The 23,378-nt window shown below is 37.8% G+C and overlaps 2 protein-coding genes and 1 pseudogene across 2 annotated transcripts; 2 read left to right on the top strand and 1 right to left on the bottom strand.

The window, feature by feature from the left end:
* Positions 1-314: 314 nt before the first annotated feature.
* On the top strand, positions 315-2,449 carry LOC125194456 (chloroplast stem-loop binding protein of 41 kDa b, chloroplastic-like). The gene is made up of 10 exons (XM_048092682.1): positions 315-474; positions 701-835; positions 915-1,001; positions 1,073-1,163; positions 1,250-1,304; positions 1,385-1,445; positions 1,522-1,743; positions 1,835-1,951; positions 2,035-2,124; positions 2,205-2,449. Exons 1-10 carry the CDS (start codon positions 373-375, stop codon positions 2,382-2,384), a joined length of 1,140 nt encoding a protein of 379 aa, XP_047948639.1. The 5' UTR covers positions 315-372; the 3' UTR covers positions 2,385-2,449.
* LOC125194457 lies at positions 2,428-3,539 on the bottom strand (annotated as a pseudogene).
* A 16,495-nt stretch (positions 3,540-20,034) lies between these two features.
* LOC125194823 (protein FAR1-RELATED SEQUENCE 5-like) lies at positions 20,035-22,168 on the top strand. Its single transcript, XM_048093041.1, has 3 exons — positions 20,035-20,438; positions 20,621-21,642; positions 21,768-22,168. The coding sequence occupies exons 1-3, from the start codon at positions 20,035-20,037 to the stop codon at positions 22,166-22,168; spliced, it is 1,827 nt and encodes a 608-aa protein (XP_047948998.1).
* Positions 22,169-23,378: the final 1,210 nt, after the last annotated feature.

The raw sequence follows: 23,378 nt of genomic DNA, 5'->3' as shown, positions 1-23,378 counted from the left end.
CTTAATAAATTTTGTGATATTTGTGGAATTAGGCTAAGGTATTCGTCTAAATTTCATAGTATTTCGTAGTATATCCCACCACAAGCATAACATGGTATATTTTCAGAACAGAAAAAATATTTATTCAATGTTTTGATGAAATTAAAGTTTAGGGACAAAATTGTCTAAACACATTAGCAACCCAGCGTAGAGGTTTTGATGTATGAGGAAAATATGGATATAATGAAGGTTGTGGTGAGAGTGTGGCCTTGTCTTATCCCTATTGTAAGAATCACACACTCGCAAATGATAACCCCATAAAATGTTTATGTCCCATTTCAGTTTTCCTCTCAACGAACTAACTGATCACGGTGGTGGTGGTTGATATTCAATATGGCAAGTCTGGTGGTGGTGCAACACAGACAACCGTCTTCCACCGTCCTCTCATCTTCTCTCTCTGACTTCAACGGCGCCAGACTTACTTCCTCAGTCCAGGTATTCCCACAACACAAATGTCAGCAAAATACACTTTGTTACGGTTTGAAATTCCCATGTCTCTCTTCTTTACTTATAAGCTACTATTACAATCTTGTTCTTGAAAACCATCTTGGCTTTTGGAGCAAATGATGCCTCAACTCAATGCAAGTAAAAAAGAATAATGATCCTCCACGAAAGCTGCAAATCCTTTTTAGTATGCAATCTAATCAAGATTTTGGTGCAGTTGAGGAGGAAAGTATGGCAGCCGAAAGGAGCATTACGTATTAGTGCATCGAGTGCCAAGAAAATCCTTATAATGGGAGGCACTCGATTCATCGGCATATTCTTGTCCAGACTCCTCGTCAAAGAAGGCCACCAGGTTCACTCATTCTCCCCTGCTTCTGATTCTGTGTTGATGTTGTTCCTTGCCTTTGAAAACCTGAAACACCGAATGGCAGGTCACACTTTTCACTAGAGGGAAAGCTCCAATTGCTCAACAATTGCCTGGTGAATCTGACGCTGAATTCTCTGATTTCTCCTCCAAGGTATGCTAACTTCTACCTGATACGAATGCACCGGATAGTACACGATTCTTCAATTTTTGTGGTACGTGTAGATCTTACACTTGAAGGGAGACAGACAAGATTTTGATTTTGTCAAGACCAGTCTTGCTGCAGAAGGATTTGATGTTGTATATGATATCAATGGTGTGTGTCGATCAATATCTCTCTTAACTTGTTTCATTTTGTGTTGTAAAAAAGTCTCCCTCACATTTCATGGCATTGTGGAATAGGGCGTGAAGCAGTTGAAGTTGAACCTATACTCGATGCTCTTCCAAATCTTGAACAGTTAGGATCTTTAATTCTTGGATTGTATTATACAATTCTATTGCTTTCTTTTTCTGAGATATGTGTGTGTGTGTTTACAGGTATATTTACTGCTCTTCAGCAGGAGTTTACCTCAAAACTGATTACCCTCCACATTATGAGGTCAGAATTTATCTTGTTTAGAATCAAAATCACTTGCATACATATATCGGCATCTGATCTTCACGCTTCGTTGAAGGTCGATGCAGTTGATCCGAAGAGCAGACACAAGGGCAAGCTCGAGACAGAGAGCTTGCTAGCATCAAGAGATGTGAACTGGACTTCTATAAGGCCAGTCTACATCTACGGGCCACTGAACTACAACCCTGTTGAGGAATGGTTCTTCCACCGGCTGAAAGAAGGCCGGCCCATCCCCGTCCCCAACTCAGGCATACAGATCACACAGCTTGGTCATGTCAAGGTATCTCACTCAAAACACCATCTTCACTTCCCTATAATCTTGCCACTACTACTCAAGACACAACTTCATTCTCTTGTATCCAAACTTACAGGACCTCGCCACGGCCTTCATCAAGGTGCTTGGCAATCCGAAAGCAAGCAAGGAAGTGTTCAACATCTCTGGAGATAAATATGTCACCTTTGATGGTCTAGCAAGAGCATGTGCTAAGGTAAATCCTCACAAAATGCACTTCCAGAAAAAAGGTAAATCCTCACAGCTTATAATAGCTTACTAAACACATAAAATTGACAGGCCGGTGGCTTCCCTGAGCCCGAGATTGTTCATTACAACCCCAAAGAGTACGATTTTGGCAAGAAGAAGGCGTTCCCTTTCCGTGACCAGGTACTGGAACGAGCAACACAGACCTATTTATAGTATTTTTTGCATTGCAAAGATTGCTTAGATGTTGTGCTTGAATGCAGCATTTCTTCGCCTCGATTGACAAGGCAAAGAGCTTACTGGGATGGATGCCGGAGTTTGATCTCGTGGCAGGCCTTACAGACTCTTACAACCTAGACTTTGGCAGAGGGACATTCAGGAAAGCAGCTGATTTCACAACTGATGACATTATCCTGGGCAAGTCTCTTGTTACTCAGTCCTAGAACAATAATATACCTTTATTTGTTGTTATTGTACAATCAGCAATCAAATGAAATTTTTGTTGTTATTGCACAATCAAAAGCAATGCACTAGTTCCTTAATGAGGAGTGCTAACAAAGGCCCTAACATCACGAATAAGAAATTGAAACTCAGGCAATTCTTGAAAAGCATAGAAACTATGAAAGGCATTTGGATACTCAACCAACTCCACTTGCTTCCCACACTTGGTAAGCCACTGAGCATAACTTCTCTGGCGATCTTGCAACAAATCATCCCCTCCCACCACCACCAACGCTCTCCAAATCACCCTCACCGCCAAGAACATTCGCCGCAGCATGGTCCCGGTCGGCCCCCATTCGCCAGCCTCACCTCCGACTCCGTCCGCTCCTCCCCTCCGAAAAACGGCTGCACCGCCACCACCCCAGCGAGCCTCACCTTATCAAGCACGTGCCTTTCGCTCTCACTCCCCGCCCTGACCGCCACGTGGTGCGCTATATTCCCGCCGGCGCTGTCTCCCGCCAGAAAGCAGCGCTGCAAATCGATGCTCGGCGGCAGGCCTTCATCGTTGATGAAGCGGAGGGCGTCGAAGGCGTCGTGGTACTGGGAGGGGCACCTGTGCTCGGGGGCGAGGCGGTAGTTGACGGAGGCGGCGGCGGCGAGGGAGAGGCAGAGGTCGTGGCAGGGCTTGCAGTCGGGGGAGAAGAAGGAGAAGCCGCCGCCGTGGAAGTAGACAAGGAGGGGGAGTTTTTGGGAGTGGGAGGAGGGGACGAAGAGGCGGAACCAGAGGTCGCGGGAGGGGTCGACGGAGATGTCGGAGAAGGAGACAGGGGAGGCGGAGGGGGAGGCCGGGATTTTGGGGTCCATGAGGCTGAGGAGGCGGCGGTTGATGGTTCCGTCGGAGCGGATGAAGCGGTTGAAGAGGAATGAGCCGATGAAGAATTTGAGCCTCATCATGAGTGGGCGGGTGATGGTTCTACTCCTGTTATCATCTTCATCGCCTATGTTTGCTCATGATTTTCTGTTTTCACCTCTGCAAATACTCCATTTATAATAGTTAGTTACACGTAAACGATTAAATGCTCTCAACTTGTTTAACGGGAAACGAGGAACCTAACCAATAGTATGATAAAAATAATGTAAATTCAGAATGAACCATGATTCCGTGATGCATATTTGTGATAGTTTATAAAAATAAATTGCGAGATGTATATAAACTAAAGTTTTAATTGAATTGTATACTCTTTTAATTTTTAATATTATTCTCTTTTATACTTCCAATGTCTCTAAAATTTTGTTATTATTTTCATTTTCGTTTTTCTCTAAAAATTTATCGTCTTTCACTATTACTACCTCCGTCCCTCAAATTTTGACACGGTTTGACCCGATACGAGTTTTAAGAAATGTAATGGAAAGTGTGTTGAAAAAGTTGGTGGGATGTGGGTCCTACTTTTAAAGTATTAGTTTTATAATAAAATGTGAGTAGGAATGAGTTAGTGGAATATGTGGTCCACTATCAAAAATGGTAAAAAGTGAAGTGTGTTAAACTTTCAGGGACAGATCGAAATGGTAAACTGTGTCAAAATTTGGGGGACGGAGGTAGTACCATTTTTTGTACTGGACCATAACCCCACATTGCACTAACTCATTCACAATCACATTTTAATACTACCTCCGTCCCACAATAAAAATCCATTTTTGCATATTAGTTCGTCCCACAATAAAAATCCACTTTTACTTTTACTATGAATGATAAGTAGATCTGACATTTCACTAACTCATTCCACACACATTCATTATGAAACTAATAAATAAAAGTGAGACACTTACTTCACTAACTTTTTCAACTCACTTTTGTTTAAATTTCTTAAAATCTGTGTTGAGTCGAATGTGTAATCCTATTGTGGTACGAAGGTAGTATAAAGGTAGGTTTCATATGTCACTAACTTTTTCAACACACTTTCTATTATTGCCTGTCTGTCACTAAGTGTCCTATTTTTCTTTTGTTGTCTATCTGCCAATGAATGTCACATTTCATTTTTACTATATTTGATAAGTGGATCCTACATTTCACTCACACTATATGATTAAATTAATATATAAAAGTATGTCACACATTCCACTTTAATTTATAAAGTCAAACAATTTCTTAAGAGATGTGTTGATTAGATATGAGACATTTAATCACTGAAGGGAGTACATTTTTTAAAACTTAGAGCTCCCCATTCGTGCCTTATTTTAAGAGTACGGAAGTGGACCCGGACTCACTTTTACTCCATGTCCTTAGGCAAGAGCACAACACCCACATCCATACTCTTCCGCAAGGACAAGCTCAAGGGTCCCACCATTTTATTATTCAATTTAAATACTTCAATTACTAAAACCATTTCTATAATATAAAAATACATTAAAATATAAAAATTACATAATTAAATCCTAAAAAATAAAAATTACATAATTAAGATCCTAAAAAATCAAAATACATAATAAAAATCCTAGAAAATAAAAAAATACATAATTAAAATCCTACAAATTAAAAATTACATAATTAATGACTAAAAAATACCCGCGTGGAAGACTAGTCCTCTATCCCCAATGTTCTTCGGAGACCCCGTATCGTTGCCACATGTGTTGCAAGTTGGTCGGGAGTCATGTTAGACCTATCGGCCATATTGACTTGACCCAAGAGCGTCCACAACGAGTTGGTCCGGGGTTGAGGTGGCACAAAGGGAGCGGGAGCGGGATCGGGATCGGGGGCGGATGGAGTTGGGGCGCGATGGCGGTTGGCCGTCGCCTTCTTTCTTCCTTGCGGCCAGCGGAAACTGCTCGGGCCAGCGTCGGGGCTACCCAAGTTAGTGTTAGAATTGGTATACTGAAAAGCATATTTCGAGCATATTGCACGGATAGAATTGCTTGTAATTTGTATCTACAATCCATTTTTAACCTAAGGCGAGAAGAAGTAATTTTATCGCATTGATGTTTGCTTGTGCATTTATAAGATGTTTCTCAAACATTTAAATGTATAAGAAGCAAATAAGTCTAATTCTTCTACATAATAGACTGGTCGTGAACGACGTTCACAGAAGGTGACGCAGTCGGTTCTTTGTAGAAGAGAAATAGAATTTCACAACCTAGATAGGCTTTGGCTACCTATCGTGAAAGGTTGCAGTGTCAATCCGCATGTTTCCTTACCTTAGGAAATAAACGACACTGGTGTGGTATAGCACTGAAGGATCTAATAGTTGAGATAAGTCTTTCTTGCTATTTATCGAAAGACGAGGTCTTGGTGATTGTTATTTCTTAATCATTGTTGACATAACATTGAACATACGATATTGATTATGCACTACTTTGATTGATCAAATGGTGCAGATTTTTCGTAATCCAAGAATCCTGATATCTTGGGTAGTGGTGATCAATGTCTAGAGGTGCTAGTATTGTTATTGCAATGAATCGTGTGCTGGGAGAGTCCAATTTGATAATATCCTCAAGAGGTGTTCGAAAAAAGGTTTTATTATTCAGAAACCCGGCCGGTTGGAATTTATTCCAGAATAATAAATAAAGATTAGACAACTCTTGGAAAAAGATATTATTTAAGTAAAGTCAAATGGCAGACTTAAATTGATTAATGGATATTTATATCTTTAACACGAGAAATAATAAATTAAAGAGGTAAAACCCGGATTACTCGTAATTTGGGATTGGACGGGCAGTCAATATTATTTTACTATAGTGGATGATAATAATATTCTGTTTGGACTTCTATTAAATTGGGGCTCAATTTAATTAGTAAAAGTCCAACAGGTTTGCCCAAGTCCAACCTCCATGGATCCCTAATCTAACCCATCATAACTCAATATAAAAGGAGATTAGAAAGGGGATTTAATGTGATTTAATACATAAATTTCGTTCTCCCCTCTCTGGAGTGAACGTGATTTTCAGTTCTCTCCGGAACAGAAAATCTGTCTTCTTTCTAATCAAGCCCTTTTTGATTCTGACAAGCTTTGCCCACCCAAAGGTCATAATCTGAGTTCGGGATACAGATTAGAAGGTTCGTGGTTGAGTACGAAGATCATCACGTGGAGAAGGTGCAAGCAATCACGATTCTTTGGAGAATCAGATCGGTAATTCTAAACCGTAGGAAATTCATGAATTAGGGTTTTAATTCCTTTTACATGAATTATTTGTGTTCTTGAATGCAATTTGTTTTTTTAACATGTAGATAATTAATCTCATAATCGGTCAAATAGATATGTAGAGCTGATTTATTTGTTTATGCATGTCTTCCGCTGTGCAAGGGGCACCAATCCCCAGTAGTTAGTTCCGGCAAGCTGGGTAGCCACCTCATCGAAGGCGCCGTCGGATAGGGCTACCGACCTCGACCGTTTGTTGGAGGAGCTGGAGGAGGATGCTAGTATGACACTCCTATACTTCTCATGATGGCGCACCTCCTGCCAACAACTGAGGTACTTGGACAGTTTCAAAGTCATGGATTGGTAGGTCGCCAAAGCGGCACTGATTATGTCAAGCTCGCTTTTGCCGCTCCCCACCGACCGCTCTTCCTGGAGATAATACCCCTGGAACTTACTGATTGCTTCGTTGGCTCTGAAGATGGAATTGCGCACCATATGATCATTGCGATGATGGTTCCCCCCGGCCGAATTTCATTGTACATACGAGTGACGCGGAACCAAAACTTTTCCCCGCTTTGGTTCGTGCCAATCTCCGGATCTTCGGAGACCTCCAAGTAGGCTTTGAATAACTGACTCATCTCTGCCGGAGTGTACGGAGTGTGGGTACCACGAGTAGGAGGAGTAGGAGTAGAGCTTCCACTCCCTCCCGAGCTGGATTCGGGTGCCCACCCGTATCGCCCATCGGAGGCATCTTGGTCGTCCACCGGGTAAGGCCGGTAGCCACCCGGAACTTGAGAACCTTGGGTTTGAGGAGGGGCCGTGACTTGCGTTTTCGGACTAGGGAATGGTTGTGAGCCAAACCATTCGTTTTTCCAACTGCGGGAGTCGAAGGGGTGATCGCCGGAGCCAGACATTGTTTTTGTAAGAGTGAAAGATTGAGAATTGATGAGAGAATTTAGACGAGAGAATAGATGAGAATTGTGTAGTGGGGTGGGAATTTTTTTGTGTTGAAGTGGGTGTATATATAGATGAAAATGTGAATTTTTGGGAAAAAAAAATTAAAAAATAAATTAAAAGTGTGTAGAAAACGGATATAATTTATTGGGAAGTGGAAAAATATTTTTTATTTATTTAAAAACATTTTTTTATATTAAATTTCGAATTTATTAAAAAAAACGAAAATGCCAACGGTTAAACCGTTGGCCAATCGCAGCCCGCCATGCCAGCCTGCTCAGCGGCACAAACGTGCTCTTATTTAAGAGCACCGCCCTGCTTCTGGCACGGACGAACAACGTGCAGCGGCGAGCAGCGGTCGCCTTGCCGCTGGCATGGACGACGTCCGTCGGCAAGGACGACCGCTGCGGATGCTCTTATGCCAAATCAAATGGTGACACATTATTATAGACAAATGAGTGGAAATGAGTTTGTGGTATGTATGATCAAGAATCAACCATAAAAAATGATAAAAGTCAAAAGTGACAAATTTCTGGAGACGAACGAAAATGAAAATAAGTGATAAATTTTTAGGGTCAGAGGGAGTACTTATTTGTAGTGTCAAAGGAAAATTTAACCATTTCTATTTTTTCTTATTTTTGGCTCGTCTCCCTCATATTTTTTATTATAACTAGTATTATCACCCGTGCTATGCATATGTCATATAATTTTCATTTATTGAATACAAATTCAAAATAATTAAATAGAATTAAGAAAGGTGCTATGCACATGTCATATAATTTTCATTTATTGAATAAAAATTCAATATAATTAAATAGAATTAAGAAATTAATATCATTATATGCACTTTTAACAAAAAGGAAATGTATTAAAAATATGATTAATAATTTTACTATACAAATAATTATATCTATAAATATTCATTACAACAATTTAAATATACCACAATAAATTTGATTTACAAACTAATAAAATAAATAAAATATACCTTTAAAGTCTAAATTATAGTAATAATAAATATTTATTATAGTGACTCAACTATTTTGTACAACCTAGAAGGAACAAAATTATTGATTAGTATGGTTTGTTAACATGAATTTATTTTAAATATTATACATATAATTAAAATAAAAAATAATAACAATAATATTTATAAAATAATACTATATTATATGAGTACAGATTGTAAAAGCATAAATTGTACTCCCTCCGTCCCACAAAAGATGTCACACTTTCCTTTTTAGTTTGTCCCATAAAAGATGTCACATTTCCCTTTTTGGAAAAAGTTCTCTCTCACATGAATATAAAAATTATATTTTCTCTCTCCATTTAACACACAAAATAAAACCTCCTAAAATCCCGTGTCGTCCCACAAGTGTGACATCTTTTGTGGGACGGAGGGAGTAAGTATTTATTATAATAGTTTTGTTAACAAACTAATTTTTTTAATAAATGATTACCAAATACTATAATAAAGTATAAGGGATAAAGAGAGAGTAAAGTACTAAAAAAGATAATACTAAAAAAGATAATACTTAGTAAAATATTTTGCCATAAATTAAATGACTCAATTACTTATCACATGTCCGAAAGAAATAGTACAACTCAAATACCTTCTAATGAAGGAAATGTAATTTAATTGGAGAGGGTGTATTAAGAATTAAAAACAGTTAGCTAATGAATTTTTAGGTTTGCTTTTAGTTTTTTTTCAATTTTATTATACTATTGTTGGGGTTTGGTGACTTGTCCATAGCGGCATGCATAAACAAATAAATAAGATCTACAAATCTATTTGACTGATTATGGAATTAATTAACCACATGTTAAACAATCAATAGTATGCTAGAACACATATAATTCACAAATATGGAATCGAAATCCTAATTCATGAATTCCTATGGTTTAGAATTACTGAACAAATTCTCCAAAGAATCGACAATTGCTTGCGCCTTCTCCACTTGAAGATCTTCGTACTCGACCACGAATCTTCTAATCTGTATCCCGAACTCAAATTATGACCTTTTGGTGGGCAAAACTTGTCAGAATCAAAAGGACTTGATTAGAGAAGAAGACAAAAAAATCAGTTCTGGAGAGAACTGAAAAACTCATTCAATCTGAGAGAGAAACGATTAAAATGATTGAAGTAATTTTTTTAATTTGTCCTCTGTCTAATCTTCTTTATATACAATTATGATGGGTCAGATTAGTGATCCCTGAAGGTTGGAATTTGGCCAAATCTGTTGGAATTTTACTAATTAAATTGAGGCCAATTTAATGCAAGTCTAACATAATATTATTATCAGCCACTAGAGTAAAATAATATTGACGGCCCGTGAAATCCTAAATTACGAGTAATCCGGGCTTTACCGCTTTAGTTTATTATTTCTCGTGTTTAAGATATAAATATCAATTAATTAATTTAAGTTTCTATTTGACTTTTGTTATGAAAAATAGGACAATTGTGAATCGAGAAACAAAAGAACGTAAATAGACACAGAATTTATGTGGTTCACCAACGTTGTGTTGGCTACGTCCACGGGCAAAAACGGAGAACAAATTGTATTATGACTACAGTTTTCAGATACATATCATGTGCTCTACTCCCATATATATAGACACACATTAGACACACTGGGCCTAGGAAACATAATCCCATCCCAATTAGGAAACCTAATCCTATACAAATTCAAGACATACTAACAAATCTCCACCTTGACTTGAATTCTCCCTTGCAGACGCATCATCATAACACCAGACGAACAAACTTCTCCATTCTTGCCTCAGATTTTCCCTCCACGGGCAACTAACAGCTCATGACATTAAGCAAGTCCAAACAATGTTGGAACTTGCTCTGCGGGACCGACTTGGTGAACATATCAGCAGGATTATCAGCAGTACCTACTTTCTTCACCTCAATTCTCTTCTCATCTCTTAGAAAATGATACCTCACATCAATATGCTTAGTCCTCTCATGATGGACTTGATCCTTGGCTAAACAAATAGCGCTCTGACTGTCACAGAACACAACAGCTTGATCTTGATGTAAACCAAGATCACCAACTAGCCCTTGCAACCATATTCCCTCTTTAGCAGCTTCTGTCAACGCCATATACTCTGCTTCAGTAGTAGACAAAGTAACTGCAGCCTGCAAAGTTGCTTTCCAACTAACAACAGAACCACTAAGAGTGAAAACATAACCGGTCATAGATCTTCTACTATCGACATCTCCAGCGTAGTCAGAATCAGAATAACCAGTCACTAAACAGTGAGTATCACCTCCATAAATGAGACCAACATCAGACGTACCTCTCAAGTAACGAAAGATCCTCTTCACAGCCTGCCAGTGCTCCTTTCCAGGATTTCCCATGAACCTGCTAACAACGCTGACAACATGCGCTATATCTGGCCTAGTACAGACCATGGCGTACATCAAACTCCCTACTGCATTAGAGTACGGGACTCGAGACATGTACTCCTCCTCAACTTCGGATTTCGGTGCAAGATCAGATGACAAATGAATGTTTGTGGCACTTGGAGTATCAATAGCCTTAGATGCAGACATGCCAAATCTTGACAAAATCTTCTCAATGTAGCTCTTCTGTGACAGAGAAAGCTTTTTCTTTTCTCTATCTCTAGAAATCTCCATGCCCAGAATTTTCTTCGCAACACCCAAATCCTTCATATCAAACTCAGCACTAAGCTGAGCTTTCAACTTCTGTACTTCAGACTTCGACTTCGCAGCTATGAGCATATCATCCACATATAGAACAAGATAGACCATAGAACCATCATCAACTTTGTTGTGATAGACACAACAATCATACGGACTCCTGCTGAATCCCAGCTTGATCATGTAACTGTCAAACCTCTTATACCACTGCCTCGGAGACTGCTTTAGTCCATACAAGGACTTCTTCAACTTGCACACATAATCCTCCTTGCCCGGAACCACAAATCCCTCTGGCTGAGTCATGTAGATATCCTCCTCAAGCAATCCGTGTAGGAAAGCCGTCTTCACATCTAGTTGCTCAAGCTCCAAATCATAATGTGCAACTATCGCAAGTAACACTCTGATGGAAGTGTGTCTGACCACTGGTGAGAATATCTCATTATAGTCAACCCCCTCCTTTTGCGTGAACCCTCTTGCAACTAGACGAGCCTTGTATCTAATGCCCTCATCTGGTGTAGTGCCTTCCTTCTTCTTGAAAATCCATTTGCAAGTGACAATCTTTCTCCCCTTAGGCCGTGGAACCAATTCCCAAGTCAGGTTCTTCAAAAGTGATTCTATCTCTTCTTCCATTGCAGCGAGCCACTTGGCACGCTCACTGCCCGAAACAGCTTCCTTGTAGGTAGGTGGTTCATCTGCCGAAGGCTCATCTTCGACCTCATTGGCAACCTGCAATGCATATGCCATCATATCCTCAAAACCATACCTCAACGGAGGCTTCACATTTGTCCTCCTAGCTCTGTCAATAGCAATGCTTCTCTGACGAGCTTGTGGATGAACATCCGAACTAGAAGTATCGGCGGCTTCAGCAGTAGTGTGTTGATCTTCTCCACCTTGGAGTTGTGATTCACTCACATCGTGAGTGACTTGCAGCTCCACCTGTTCATCAACACCATCCAAATCCTCTGTAGCAATAGACTTCACAGTAGAGTTAAGCATAGAATTTTCATCAAATACCACATTCCGACTGAGAATAATTCTACCCTCTGAAGATGACCAAATTCTGTACCCCTTAACTCCATCTCCATAACCAACAAATACTCCCTTCTTAGCTCTTGGCTCCAATTTACCTTCACTCACATGATAGTAAACAGTACTCCCAAAAACTCTCAACATAGAGTAATCTGCAGGTGAATCAGACCATACCTCGTACGGTGTCTTGCAGTCAATGCCAGTGTGAGGTCCACGGTTGATCAGATAACAAGCCGTGTTTACTGCCTCTGCCCAAAACTTCCTAGTCAAACCGGCTTGGAAGAGCATGCATCTTGCTCTCTCCAACAACGTCTGATTCATGCGTTCTGCCACACCATTCTGCTGTGGTGTATGTCTAACGGTGTGATGGCGAATGATCCCTTCACTCCTACAAAACTCATCGAACTCAGACGAATAAAATTCCAGACCGTTATCTGTTCTCAATCGCTTGATCTTCTTCCCAGTCTGGTTTTCAATTAGAGTCTTCCACTCTTTGAACTTCTTGAATGCCTCACCTTTATGCTTCATCATAAACACCCAAGTCATTCTCGAGTAGTCATCAATCATCGACACAAAATACTTGTGTCTTCCAATAGACTCAACACGTGAGGGACCCTAACAATCCATATGAATGTAGTCAAGTGTCCCCTTCGTTCGATGAACACCCTTCTTTGGAAACTTGCTGCGATGAAGCTTCCTCAACACACAGTGTTCGCAAAAATCAAGTTTCTGCACCTTATGGCCCGAAAGAAAATCACGATTCGACATGATTCTCATGCCACGTTCTCCCATATGACCGAGCCTCATATGCCACAGCTTGGTCATATCCTTGGTTGCAACCTCGGATGATGCAATATCAACAAAATTTGCTATGATGGAACCTCTCAGAACATACAAGGTACCCCGTTTCAAAGCTGTCAGAACCACCTTCGAACCTTTCAAAATACGCATTACTCCACCTTCACATTTGAAACTGAACCCCTTACTATCAAATGTACTCAGGGATATCAGATTCTTTGTCATCTGTGGAACATGCCTAACATCGTTCAAGGTGCAGAAGACCCCATCATGAGTCCTAATCCTGATTGAGCCGATGCCAACCACCTTGCAGACAACACTGTTGCCCATGGTAACATTGCCTCCATATATCTGCTCATAAGTGTTGAAATACTCCCTGTGAGGACAGAGATGATATGACGCTCCAAAATCCAAAATCCACACATCATTACAGTGTGGCTGTTCATCCGCAACCAAGGCCAATTCTTCTTCCGAATTTGTGTCATCAGCTTCTGCCACAGTCGCAGAACCGTTAGCATCTTCCTTCTTGCCCAATTTCTTCTTTATCCTTGGACAATCAGCCTTCCAATGCCCTGGTTCTTTACAATATCTGCAAATGTCATCTGGCTTAGGGCCTTTAGGACCTTTTGAACCTTTTGAGTTCTGTTTCTTTTGTCCGAATTTCTTCTGTCCTTTACCCGTAACAGATAATCCTGATGGCGGATCTTCTGTGGCTGAACTCGTTGCCTGTTGACGATCCTCTCTGATGTAGAGAGAAGATCGAACATCCTCCGATGAAAGAGTTTCCTTGCCAGTCATAAAAGACTCAACAAAATTTTCGTAAGATTCAGGCAGAGACACAAGCAAAATTAAAGCAGCATCCTCGTCTTCTACTTTAACTTCAACATTACGCAAATCTAGCAAAATTTTATTCAAATTTTCCAGATGATCCCGAAGGGGCGTACCTTCTTGCATGCGTAACCGAAACAAACGTTGCTTCAAGAGCAACTTGTTGGTTAGAGACTTCGTAATGTATAGACTCTCCAACTTCGCCCAAAGAGCAGCAGCCGTCTCCTGATCCGCAACTTCGATGATAACATCGTCAGACAGGCTCAATATGATGGTCGAGTGGGCCTTTTCGTCTAGGGTTGTCCACTCCTTATCATCCTCCGTAGCCTTCTTTGTTTTGAGCGGCTCCCACAAACCCTGCTGCTTCAGCAGAGATCGCATCTTGATCTGCCATAAACCAAAACTATTTCACCTGGTGAATTTGTCAACCTTCACGTTCAGAGCAGACATCTCGATTTTATCAGACAAAACCATCGCAGCGGAATTCAAAACCCTAGTTCGAAAACCAAGGCTCTAGATACCAGTTTGTTATGACAAATAGGGCAATTGTGAATCGAGAAACAAAAGAACGTAAATAGACACAGAATTTACGTGGTTCACCAACGTTGTGTTGGCTACGTCCACGGGCAAAAACGGAGAACAAATTGTATTATGACTGCAGTTTTCAGATACAGATCATGTGCTCTACTCCCATATATATAGGCACACATTAGACAGACTGGGCCTAGGAAACATAATCCTATCCCAATTAGGAAACCTAATCCTATACAAATTCAAGGCATACTAACAACTTTAGTTAATTAATATATTTTTTTATGAGTTGTCTAGTTCAAAATCATTATTTATTAATCTAAAATAAATTCAAACAACCAGGTTTCAGAATAATAAAACTTTTTCAAACACCCTTTGAGGATATTATTGAACTGGACTCACCCATCATATTATTCATTGCAATAACAATACTAGCACCTCTAGACATTGATCACCACTACCCAAGATATCATAAATCTTGTATTACGAAAAATCCGCACCATTTGATAAATCAAAGTAGTGCATAACCAATATCATATGCTCAATGTTATGTCAACAATAATTAAAAAATAACAATCATCGAGACCTTGTCTTTTTGTAAATAGCAAGAAAGACTTATCTCAACTGTTAGATCAGTTAGTGTTATACCACACCGGTGTCGTTTATTTCCTAAGGTAAGGAAACATACGGCGGATATTGCAACCTTTGCGATAGGTAGCCAAAGTTGATCTAGGTTGTTAAATTATACTTCTCTTGTACAAAGAACCGACTGCGCCACCTTCTGTGAACGTCATTCATGACCAGTCTACTATGTAGAAGAATTAGACTTGTTTGTTTCTTATACATTTAAATATTTGAGAAACATCTTGTAGATGCATAAGCTAACATCGATGCGATAAAATTACTTCTTATCGCCTTGGGTTGGTGGAATATAGAGTTTATTGTATACAAGCAATTCTATCTGTGCAACATACTCGAAATATGCTTTTCAGTGTACAACATACTCGAAATATGCTTTTCAGTGTACCGATCCTAACAGGTACTCCATCTTTTCTATAACAATATGCATTTTTGGTAGGGCACAAATTTTAATGCACAATTGATAAAGTAAGAGAGAGGTAAAAAGAAAAAGTAATTAAATATTGTTAGTTAAGAATGAGTCTCCCTCATTAAAGAGAAAGAGTTTTCAAAATTAGAAAATGCATATTCTTTTGGACAGAGTAAAAATAAAAGAGTACATATTCTTGTAGGACGGATGAAGTATTACTCTTTATTTACTTATAATTAATTAAGTTTAATTTTATCATTTTAGATATAATTATTTTGTAATTGAATATAGTTAATACTATAGACCTTCCTATATTTAAATTCTAGAATTAATTGAGAATGAACTCCATAAATACACCTAAAAAATATTCAAATCTTACTGTACTTTTGAAATTTTAGCTTTGTTATTTGAATATAATTCATGATATAACATCTATATATAATAAGTAATATGGACCTTGCTTTAACTAACTTCTAGAATTAATTGGGAATTAACTCCATAATATGCCTTAATGAATATTCAACTCTTCATATAATTAAAAACTGATAGCTAATGACTTTTTAGGTTTGGTATTTTTAGTTTTTATTTTATTTTGATATTATATTACTCTTTATTTACTTATAATCAATTAAATTTTATCTTACAGTTGTAGATATAATTATTTAATAATTGAATATAATTAGTGTTATAGACTTACAATAATTAGTCTCATAATCATATTTCAAGGAATTCCATTAACAAATAGTACTCCATTTATTATGGTTAGTTATACCTAAAACAATTAAATACTCTTTAACATATTTAAAGGAAAACGAGAAACCTAACTAATATTAGTATAATAAAAATAATGTAAATTTACAATGAATCAAGAAGATATTTGTGATAGCAGTTTATATGCATAGGATCATGATAAATTGAGATTATATAGGCTAATTGAGAAATGAGATGCAATATCAGCCACTCATTTTTATTAAATGAGTGGTCCAGATTTTGCCACACAATAAATATTATTAGATTAATTTAATATGAAAGGGTAAAACTGTCTTTTCGCATTTTAATCTAGGGTTCTTCATCATATTCCATTGATATTGGCGATTCTGGTGAGAATTTAACGATTCAATCATATCACTGATTGGATCTATTTTAACGATTTATGATTCAATTGATTCGCAAAATTAGACTCAGACGATTTCAACGATTTCTGATTTGCGATTCAATTTTCGAAAAACAGACGACCAGTTCGATGGATTTCTGTGTTGATTTTGAAGTTTTTCGGTCGATTTTACCGACTTTGATTCTGTTTGTATGTTTTATTTGTTTATCTCCAGTCAAATTTATTCCTAATCAATTTTTTCTTTTTTTTTAATTTTCTCATCTTTAGGTTTGACTTTAGTTCGTAATCAACAAATAAGTGTTATTTGATGGATTCTTCATCTTATTCCGAGTCTACGTCGACGAATGGTAGAGGTAGTTTGGTTTGATTTTCATTAACATGATTTGTTTTGTGTTATGTTGGTGATTTATGCTCTGTTGACATGACTTGAAAATCTGTTGACATGATTTATGTTACTCCCTCCGTCCCGCTTAAGATGACACGTTTTCCTTTTTAGTCTGTCCCAACTAAGATGACACATTTCCTTTTTTGGTAACTTTCTCTCTCCAATTAATACACTCAACCACTTTTTCCCACTCCTATTAAAATATTCATCTTTCTTTATCTCTCTACTTTAATACTTCCACCCACCTTCTCTCTCTCCAATTAAACACTTTAACTAATAACTCCTAAAATCCCGTGCCGGCTAAGCAATGTGTCATCTTAGCCGGGACGGAGGGAGTACTTGGTAAATATTCTGTGTTGTTGCTATGCTCTTTGTTGACATTCTGTTTCATTAACATTATTTTGTTGGGTTATGTTGGTGATTTATGCTCTATTGACATGATTTATGTTACTTATTAAATATTCTGTTGACATCGTGTGTAAATCTGGGTGTTACATTGTATAGAATCATCTTCTTAGGATGAGTGAAAGGTTCTCTGGTCTACGCGTGTTCAAATAGGAAATAGCAGGTTCCCTAGATCCAGCAAGTCCACCGGATCACTCGGTCTAGGAACTCGTGGGTCGCGAGGAATCCCGGTCGTCGGACACACAGAGCACTTTTTCTTTCAAAAAACCCTCAACCACTTTACTAAACCTAGTATAGGGAAGTAGGGATCGATCCCACAGAGAAGGATGCGTAATACTCATGTTCAAGGATTTGAGAGTGTTTTTGGTGTTGGCTGCTGCCACGCATTTTCTTGGGTTGAGGAAAATCAAAATTAACTTGACTTGGGAACTTTTAAAAATTCTTAAACTAACAGCTAGACCTAGGAAATAAACCTACTGTGGGGACCATGTCTGAAAAAAAAGCAAGGTACGACTGAAAAGTTGGCAGAATAACTAACTCTCGTACCGACTGACAGTGACATCGTCTTCTACAACCAAAATTGCGTAAAACTTCTTAAGAAAAGCAGCATGAGCAAAATAAAAACAGAGCTACTGACTTGAAATCAAATTTATGCATAATAAACGAAGAACTTAACAGATCTGCATACCCTAGATGAAGTAAAATAGAAACCAAGAAGAAAAAAAACAAGATCTATCGAACTACTATCTTTCCACACGTCGAATCCAACCTCAGACGCTAAATCCACTCCGGATCCAAGCGTCCGACATGAACTCCAAACAGCAGAAACTCTCCATCACGTCAAATTAAAAAAAAAAAAAAAAAAAGAACTCCGAATACTCAAACAACCACAGATCTGTCACCAAATTCCACATCAAACACCTCAACATCAAAATAAACAGAGATCGACATAACAATTGAAGAAATAAGCTAACAGCAGAGAGATCTATGCAAAATGACTTGAAATTTAACCGCTAAACGCAGATCCACGAACGGTAAAACAATTAAGCATCATCAACATCAAGGTCGACTCCCAAAAGCGAAGTTCGACGGTGAAAACAAGCAAAACAACTGAAATTAAAGGTAATTGTATCTTCGCCCTCACTCGGACGGTGTTGCCAAACACGAGATTTTCTAGAAAGTACCCTTCCGATCACGACCACCCCAGATCCATTCCCAAGTGTGTGTAAAGTGTGTGAGCTAAGAAGAGTGAAAAAAAAAACTAAAACTATCTCCCTTTTGCGTTGCATGCTCTTCTATATATATAGGCGTTTGAGTGGGCCCAGCGAGGTATAGATAAGACTTTGTTGCCCTCAGCTGTAGACTCCTCTGTCACGCCAATTTTCCTTGTAAATCCTGCTCACTTCGTTCCTTTCCTTCGCTAGACCATCTCCTTCAGTACTTCCTTGATCTAGCGATTTTCTTCACACACCTGGCTTAGGAAACGTGTTAGACCCAGCAAATTATAACATTTTTCGCACATTACCGATGCATGAAATTCGCCTTATCAATGAGGTTAAGGTTTCTTGGTCAAATATTCCTCATAATTCTACCAACACTAAGCAATAGAATTCTGAACATTTTCCCTAAATTGGATACTATACTACTCTTTCTTCGTTATCTTTATATAGTTCCTAGTCTTCCCTTGCTTCTTTCATGTATTACGAGTGACGTTTTGGTGACTAAGATACCATTGAACAAATTTCTTCAATCCAGTACGCAACTCTGTCTCAGTCCAAATATTCTGTTTTGGTGTATTCTAATTAAACTGGACATTCTGATCCTGGTAATTTGAAGCATGTTTTGATATTTTGGCTTACATAACTTATAACAATTGTCTAAGAATTTTACAAGAGTGCAACCACCTCTTTAGATATAACTATATGGGTAATTTTCTGCTTTAAGTGAAGCTATTTGAGGAATCAGCTCAATAATTCTTGACCTAGGAATTAAACGTTAGTCTAAGTGGATCAATGTTTGGTTGAATTTTCTTGAATGTAAAAGTCCATATGATATAACCATGATGAGAGTCCTTAACTTGACATAAAAAAATCGGTTAGTCATTGGCTAAGCAAATGACCATAAAGCCTGAGCTTTCAATGGAGATGTATGGGTTATGACCTTTAGGTGCACACTGTTAAACCCTTTTTTCTTAATCAGTTATGAGCTTTCAATGGAGATGTATGAGTTATGAGCTCTTTGTTGACATTCTGTTTCATTAACATTATTTTGTTGTGTTATGTTGGTGATTTATGCTTTGTTGACATGACTTGAAAATCTGTTGACATGATTTATGTTATCTGTTAAATATTCTGTGTTGTAGGATCTGTTATTTTGCACGCCTGAGTTGAGGCCTTATTGTCAAAAATTTTCTTCCCTTGAGGAGTATGTATGCTCAGGAGTCTTGTTTTGATTGTCGAAGATTTGGAAATAGGTCTAGTGGTGGTGTTATTATTTTTCAGTATGTTGTTTGCAATAGACAAGGATTTCATACAGTAGATTCGTTGGATGTTGATGTAAGTGTATCTGAGGATGGTAATGTATCAGATGATGATGAAGTATCTTCAAAGAAGAGACGTAGACGTGGCACCAAAAGGTGTGGATGTGGAGCGAGAATTAGTTTTAAGTTTTTTTTTTTTTTTTTTTTTTTTTTTTTTTTTTTCTGATTTTGGTGTTAAGTATTACCTTGTGCATCAATTCGTTGAGGAACACAATCATGCTATGGTTGACAAAGATCATAAGCGATTTATGAAAGGTAATCGAAGTTTGAATGATGTTCATCATAAGTTTGTTGAAGATTGCACCAAAGCTAACATCGGTCCTACCTCAACTTTCAACTTATTAAAGGAGTTTTTCGGTGGTTATGATGTTGTTGGGTGTACGTTGAATGATGTTAGGAATTGTTCTCGTGATATTAAAGAGAAACTGAAAGAAGTGGATGTTCAAATGATCCTAAATCAGATGCAAGAGAAGAAGAGAATTTGTGAAGGCTTTTTTTACAAGTATCAATTATCACCTGATGATAATAAGTTAGTGAGCTTATTTTGGTCTGATGCTGAGTCTCGGAAACATTACCATATGTTTGGAGATGTTGTAGCATTTGATACTACATATTCGACAAACAGGTAGTTTATTTATTGTACTTAGTAATTGACAGACATAGTAGTTGACATGGTAGTTGACATAGGATATACATTTGTACTTTGCATCATATCTGATTTAATAGTTGACATAGCATATACCTATAGTTGACATTGGTTATCATAAAAATGTGTTGATGTTTTGTGTTGATCTATTTGTTCAATAGGTATCGTATGGTGTTTGGTCCATTTACCGGGAAAGACAATCACGGGTGTCCTATTGCGTTTGGAGCTGGTTTCGTATCCGGGGAGAATTGTGATGCATTTTCATGGCTTTTCACTGTATTTGTTGAATGCATGGGTGTTGCTCCAAGAATCATAATCACTGACCAAGATTGGGGAATGAGGCTTGCCATTGAGAAGGTATTATCTGGTACAAGGCATCGTTTGTGCATGTGGCATATTATGAGCAAGTTGTTTGAGAAGATACCTAAATCTATTTCTGATAGAGAAAAGTTTAGTAAGGAGTTTAAGTCTTGTGTTTGGTCAGAGTTGTTAGATCCGGATGAGTTTGATATATTATGGACTAGTATTGTTGAAAAATATGGTGTAGAAGATCATAAATGGTTTAAGGATATGTTTGCTATTAAACATATGTGGATCCCAACCTTCTTTAGAGATGTTCCTATGGGTTCTTTAATGAGAACAACATCTTTTTCAGAATCTGAAAACAGTTTTTTTAAGAGGTACTCGAAACCGTTGTTTAATTTTGCTGACTTCACTCTTCAGTATAATAATGCCATTGATGCTCAAAGGAATCAAACTGAAAGGCTTGACTATTATGATTCTGTAATCACTCCAAAATATGTCACTGATTTAGCATTTGAGAAGCAATTGGCATCTGTATACACAGATAGGATGTTTAGAGTGGTACAAGAATTTATTGCTGAGGCTGATAAGAGTTGTCGGATGATTAGCATGTCCACATTGGAGAACATCGAGGTCTTCAAAGTTTCTGATGCTAGAAAGAAGACCTTTACAGTTACACATGAGATAGAGACTGAGTCATATGAATGTGAGTGTAAACTATTTTTAAGGTGTGGTTATCTATGCAGCCACCTTTTCTTCATCCTCAGAAACAAAGATGTCAACAATATTCCAGAGAAATATGTTGGTAACCATTGGCTTAAAAGTGAATTACTAAAGGCAGTTCATGGTCTCACGAGTGATGAAAGTGCGTCTGACAGAGGTATGCAAACTATTTTCTATAGATATTTCAGTTTAAGTTTTAGCATGTGTTATTTAAGCTGTTGACATATCTTATATAGGCTGTTGACATCTTATATAGGCTGTTGACATTTTATATGTGTGCAGGTTCTAACAAAGATGACAAACTACAGATTGCTAACAGGTGTCATGGTCGTTACTTTGGTCTATATCAGCGTGCTTTTAGGAATAAAGATCATTTGATTGCTTTGGATAATTTGCTTGCGGGTATTGGTCCTCAAATCTTTAAAGATGACTGTGCTGGATCGTCATCTATTGATAAAAATGATTCAATCATGAACATATATGGTATTGTTGTACCTGAAGAAATAACTGCACATGCTCCAGATGTGGTTAGTACAAAAGGAGGTGCAAGTGACAAGAAAAGCAGGATTAAGTCAAGCATAGAGAAAGCAATTGAAAAAGCAAATAAACCTCATAGGCGTTGTGGAAAGTGTCATAAAGTTACCGATCATAATGCTAGAAGTTGTGGCAGAAAGGAGACATGATTGTTTTTTAGTTGTTGACATAGACTACAAATTATTGACATTTTCTTGTTAGTTGTTGATATCTGATTTTACTCTCTATTGACATCTATTTTATGATTCTGTTTTTTTAATTTTAAGTTTTGTTTTCTGAGTTGTACACCTTTATACTATGTGTTGACATTTGGTTATAAGTTGTTGACATTTCAGTACAAGTTGGACTCTGCCTTGCTTTCGTGCTATATCATGTTTTTAAGGTGCACATGTCAACAATTAAAAATCATGTCAACTATATATACTGGCCATGTCAACAACTAATATAATTATGTCAACTATGGTGCACATCGTGTCAACGGCACATACCAGTCATGTCAACTACGGTACATATCGTGTCAACTATATATACTGGCCATGTCAACAACTAATATAATTATGTCAACTATGGTGCACATCGTGTCAACGGCACATACCAGTCATGTCAACTACGGTACATATCGTGTCAACTAAACTAATATAATTATGTCAACTATAGTGCACATTGTGTCAACGGCATATACTAGTCATGTCAACTACACGTACAAGCCATGTCAACAATACATAGAAAACATGTTGACAACAATTTTAAGTCATGTCAACTACACGTACTAGCCATGTCAACAACTAATATAATTATGTCAATTTTAAGTTTCTTTTTTAGTTATAATATTTGTTTTCCAAGTTGTTGACACTTTATACAAGCTGTTGACATTTTGTTATAGGTTGTTGATATTTCAATCAAGTTGTTGACATTTCAATACAATTTGTTGAACTGATTAACATTTGTTATAACTGCTAATTTCAAAAATCAGAATGCATATAAATCAAACATTAAAATCAGTTTTTGTTCACTTCCTCTTTCTACAACTAAACAACTTCTTGTATTTGTTGTTTAGCTTAAGCAATTTGTCCATGTTTGCTTCCATCCAATCATGAGCTAATTGTAACATTGGCGATCTCTGGTTATTGTAAATTGATGCAATCATCGTGCAACAATATCTTCCCCTGAGTACTTGGATAATCTTCAGACTACGCGCAGAGAAGCCGATATCCCAATCACTGCCCTTTTTCCCAACATAGGTCTCCATATGCCTTATCAAATAGACACTGCAGTCCTTTATGTTTGTGGTTGTTGCCCATTCTAAATTCAGAAAGTTGAATGAAGACTTGTTTATATTTTCTCAAAGATCTAGCAATT

This window comes from Salvia hispanica, chromosome 6 (genome assembly GCF_023119035.1).
Source record: "Salvia hispanica cultivar TCC Black 2014 chromosome 6, UniMelb_Shisp_WGS_1.0, whole genome shotgun sequence".
Classification (NCBI taxonomy): domain Eukaryota; kingdom Viridiplantae; phylum Streptophyta; class Magnoliopsida; order Lamiales; family Lamiaceae; genus Salvia; species Salvia hispanica.
The sequence above is the reverse complement of the archived record's forward strand: the minus strand, read 5'-3'. Positions and strand labels throughout refer to the sequence as shown.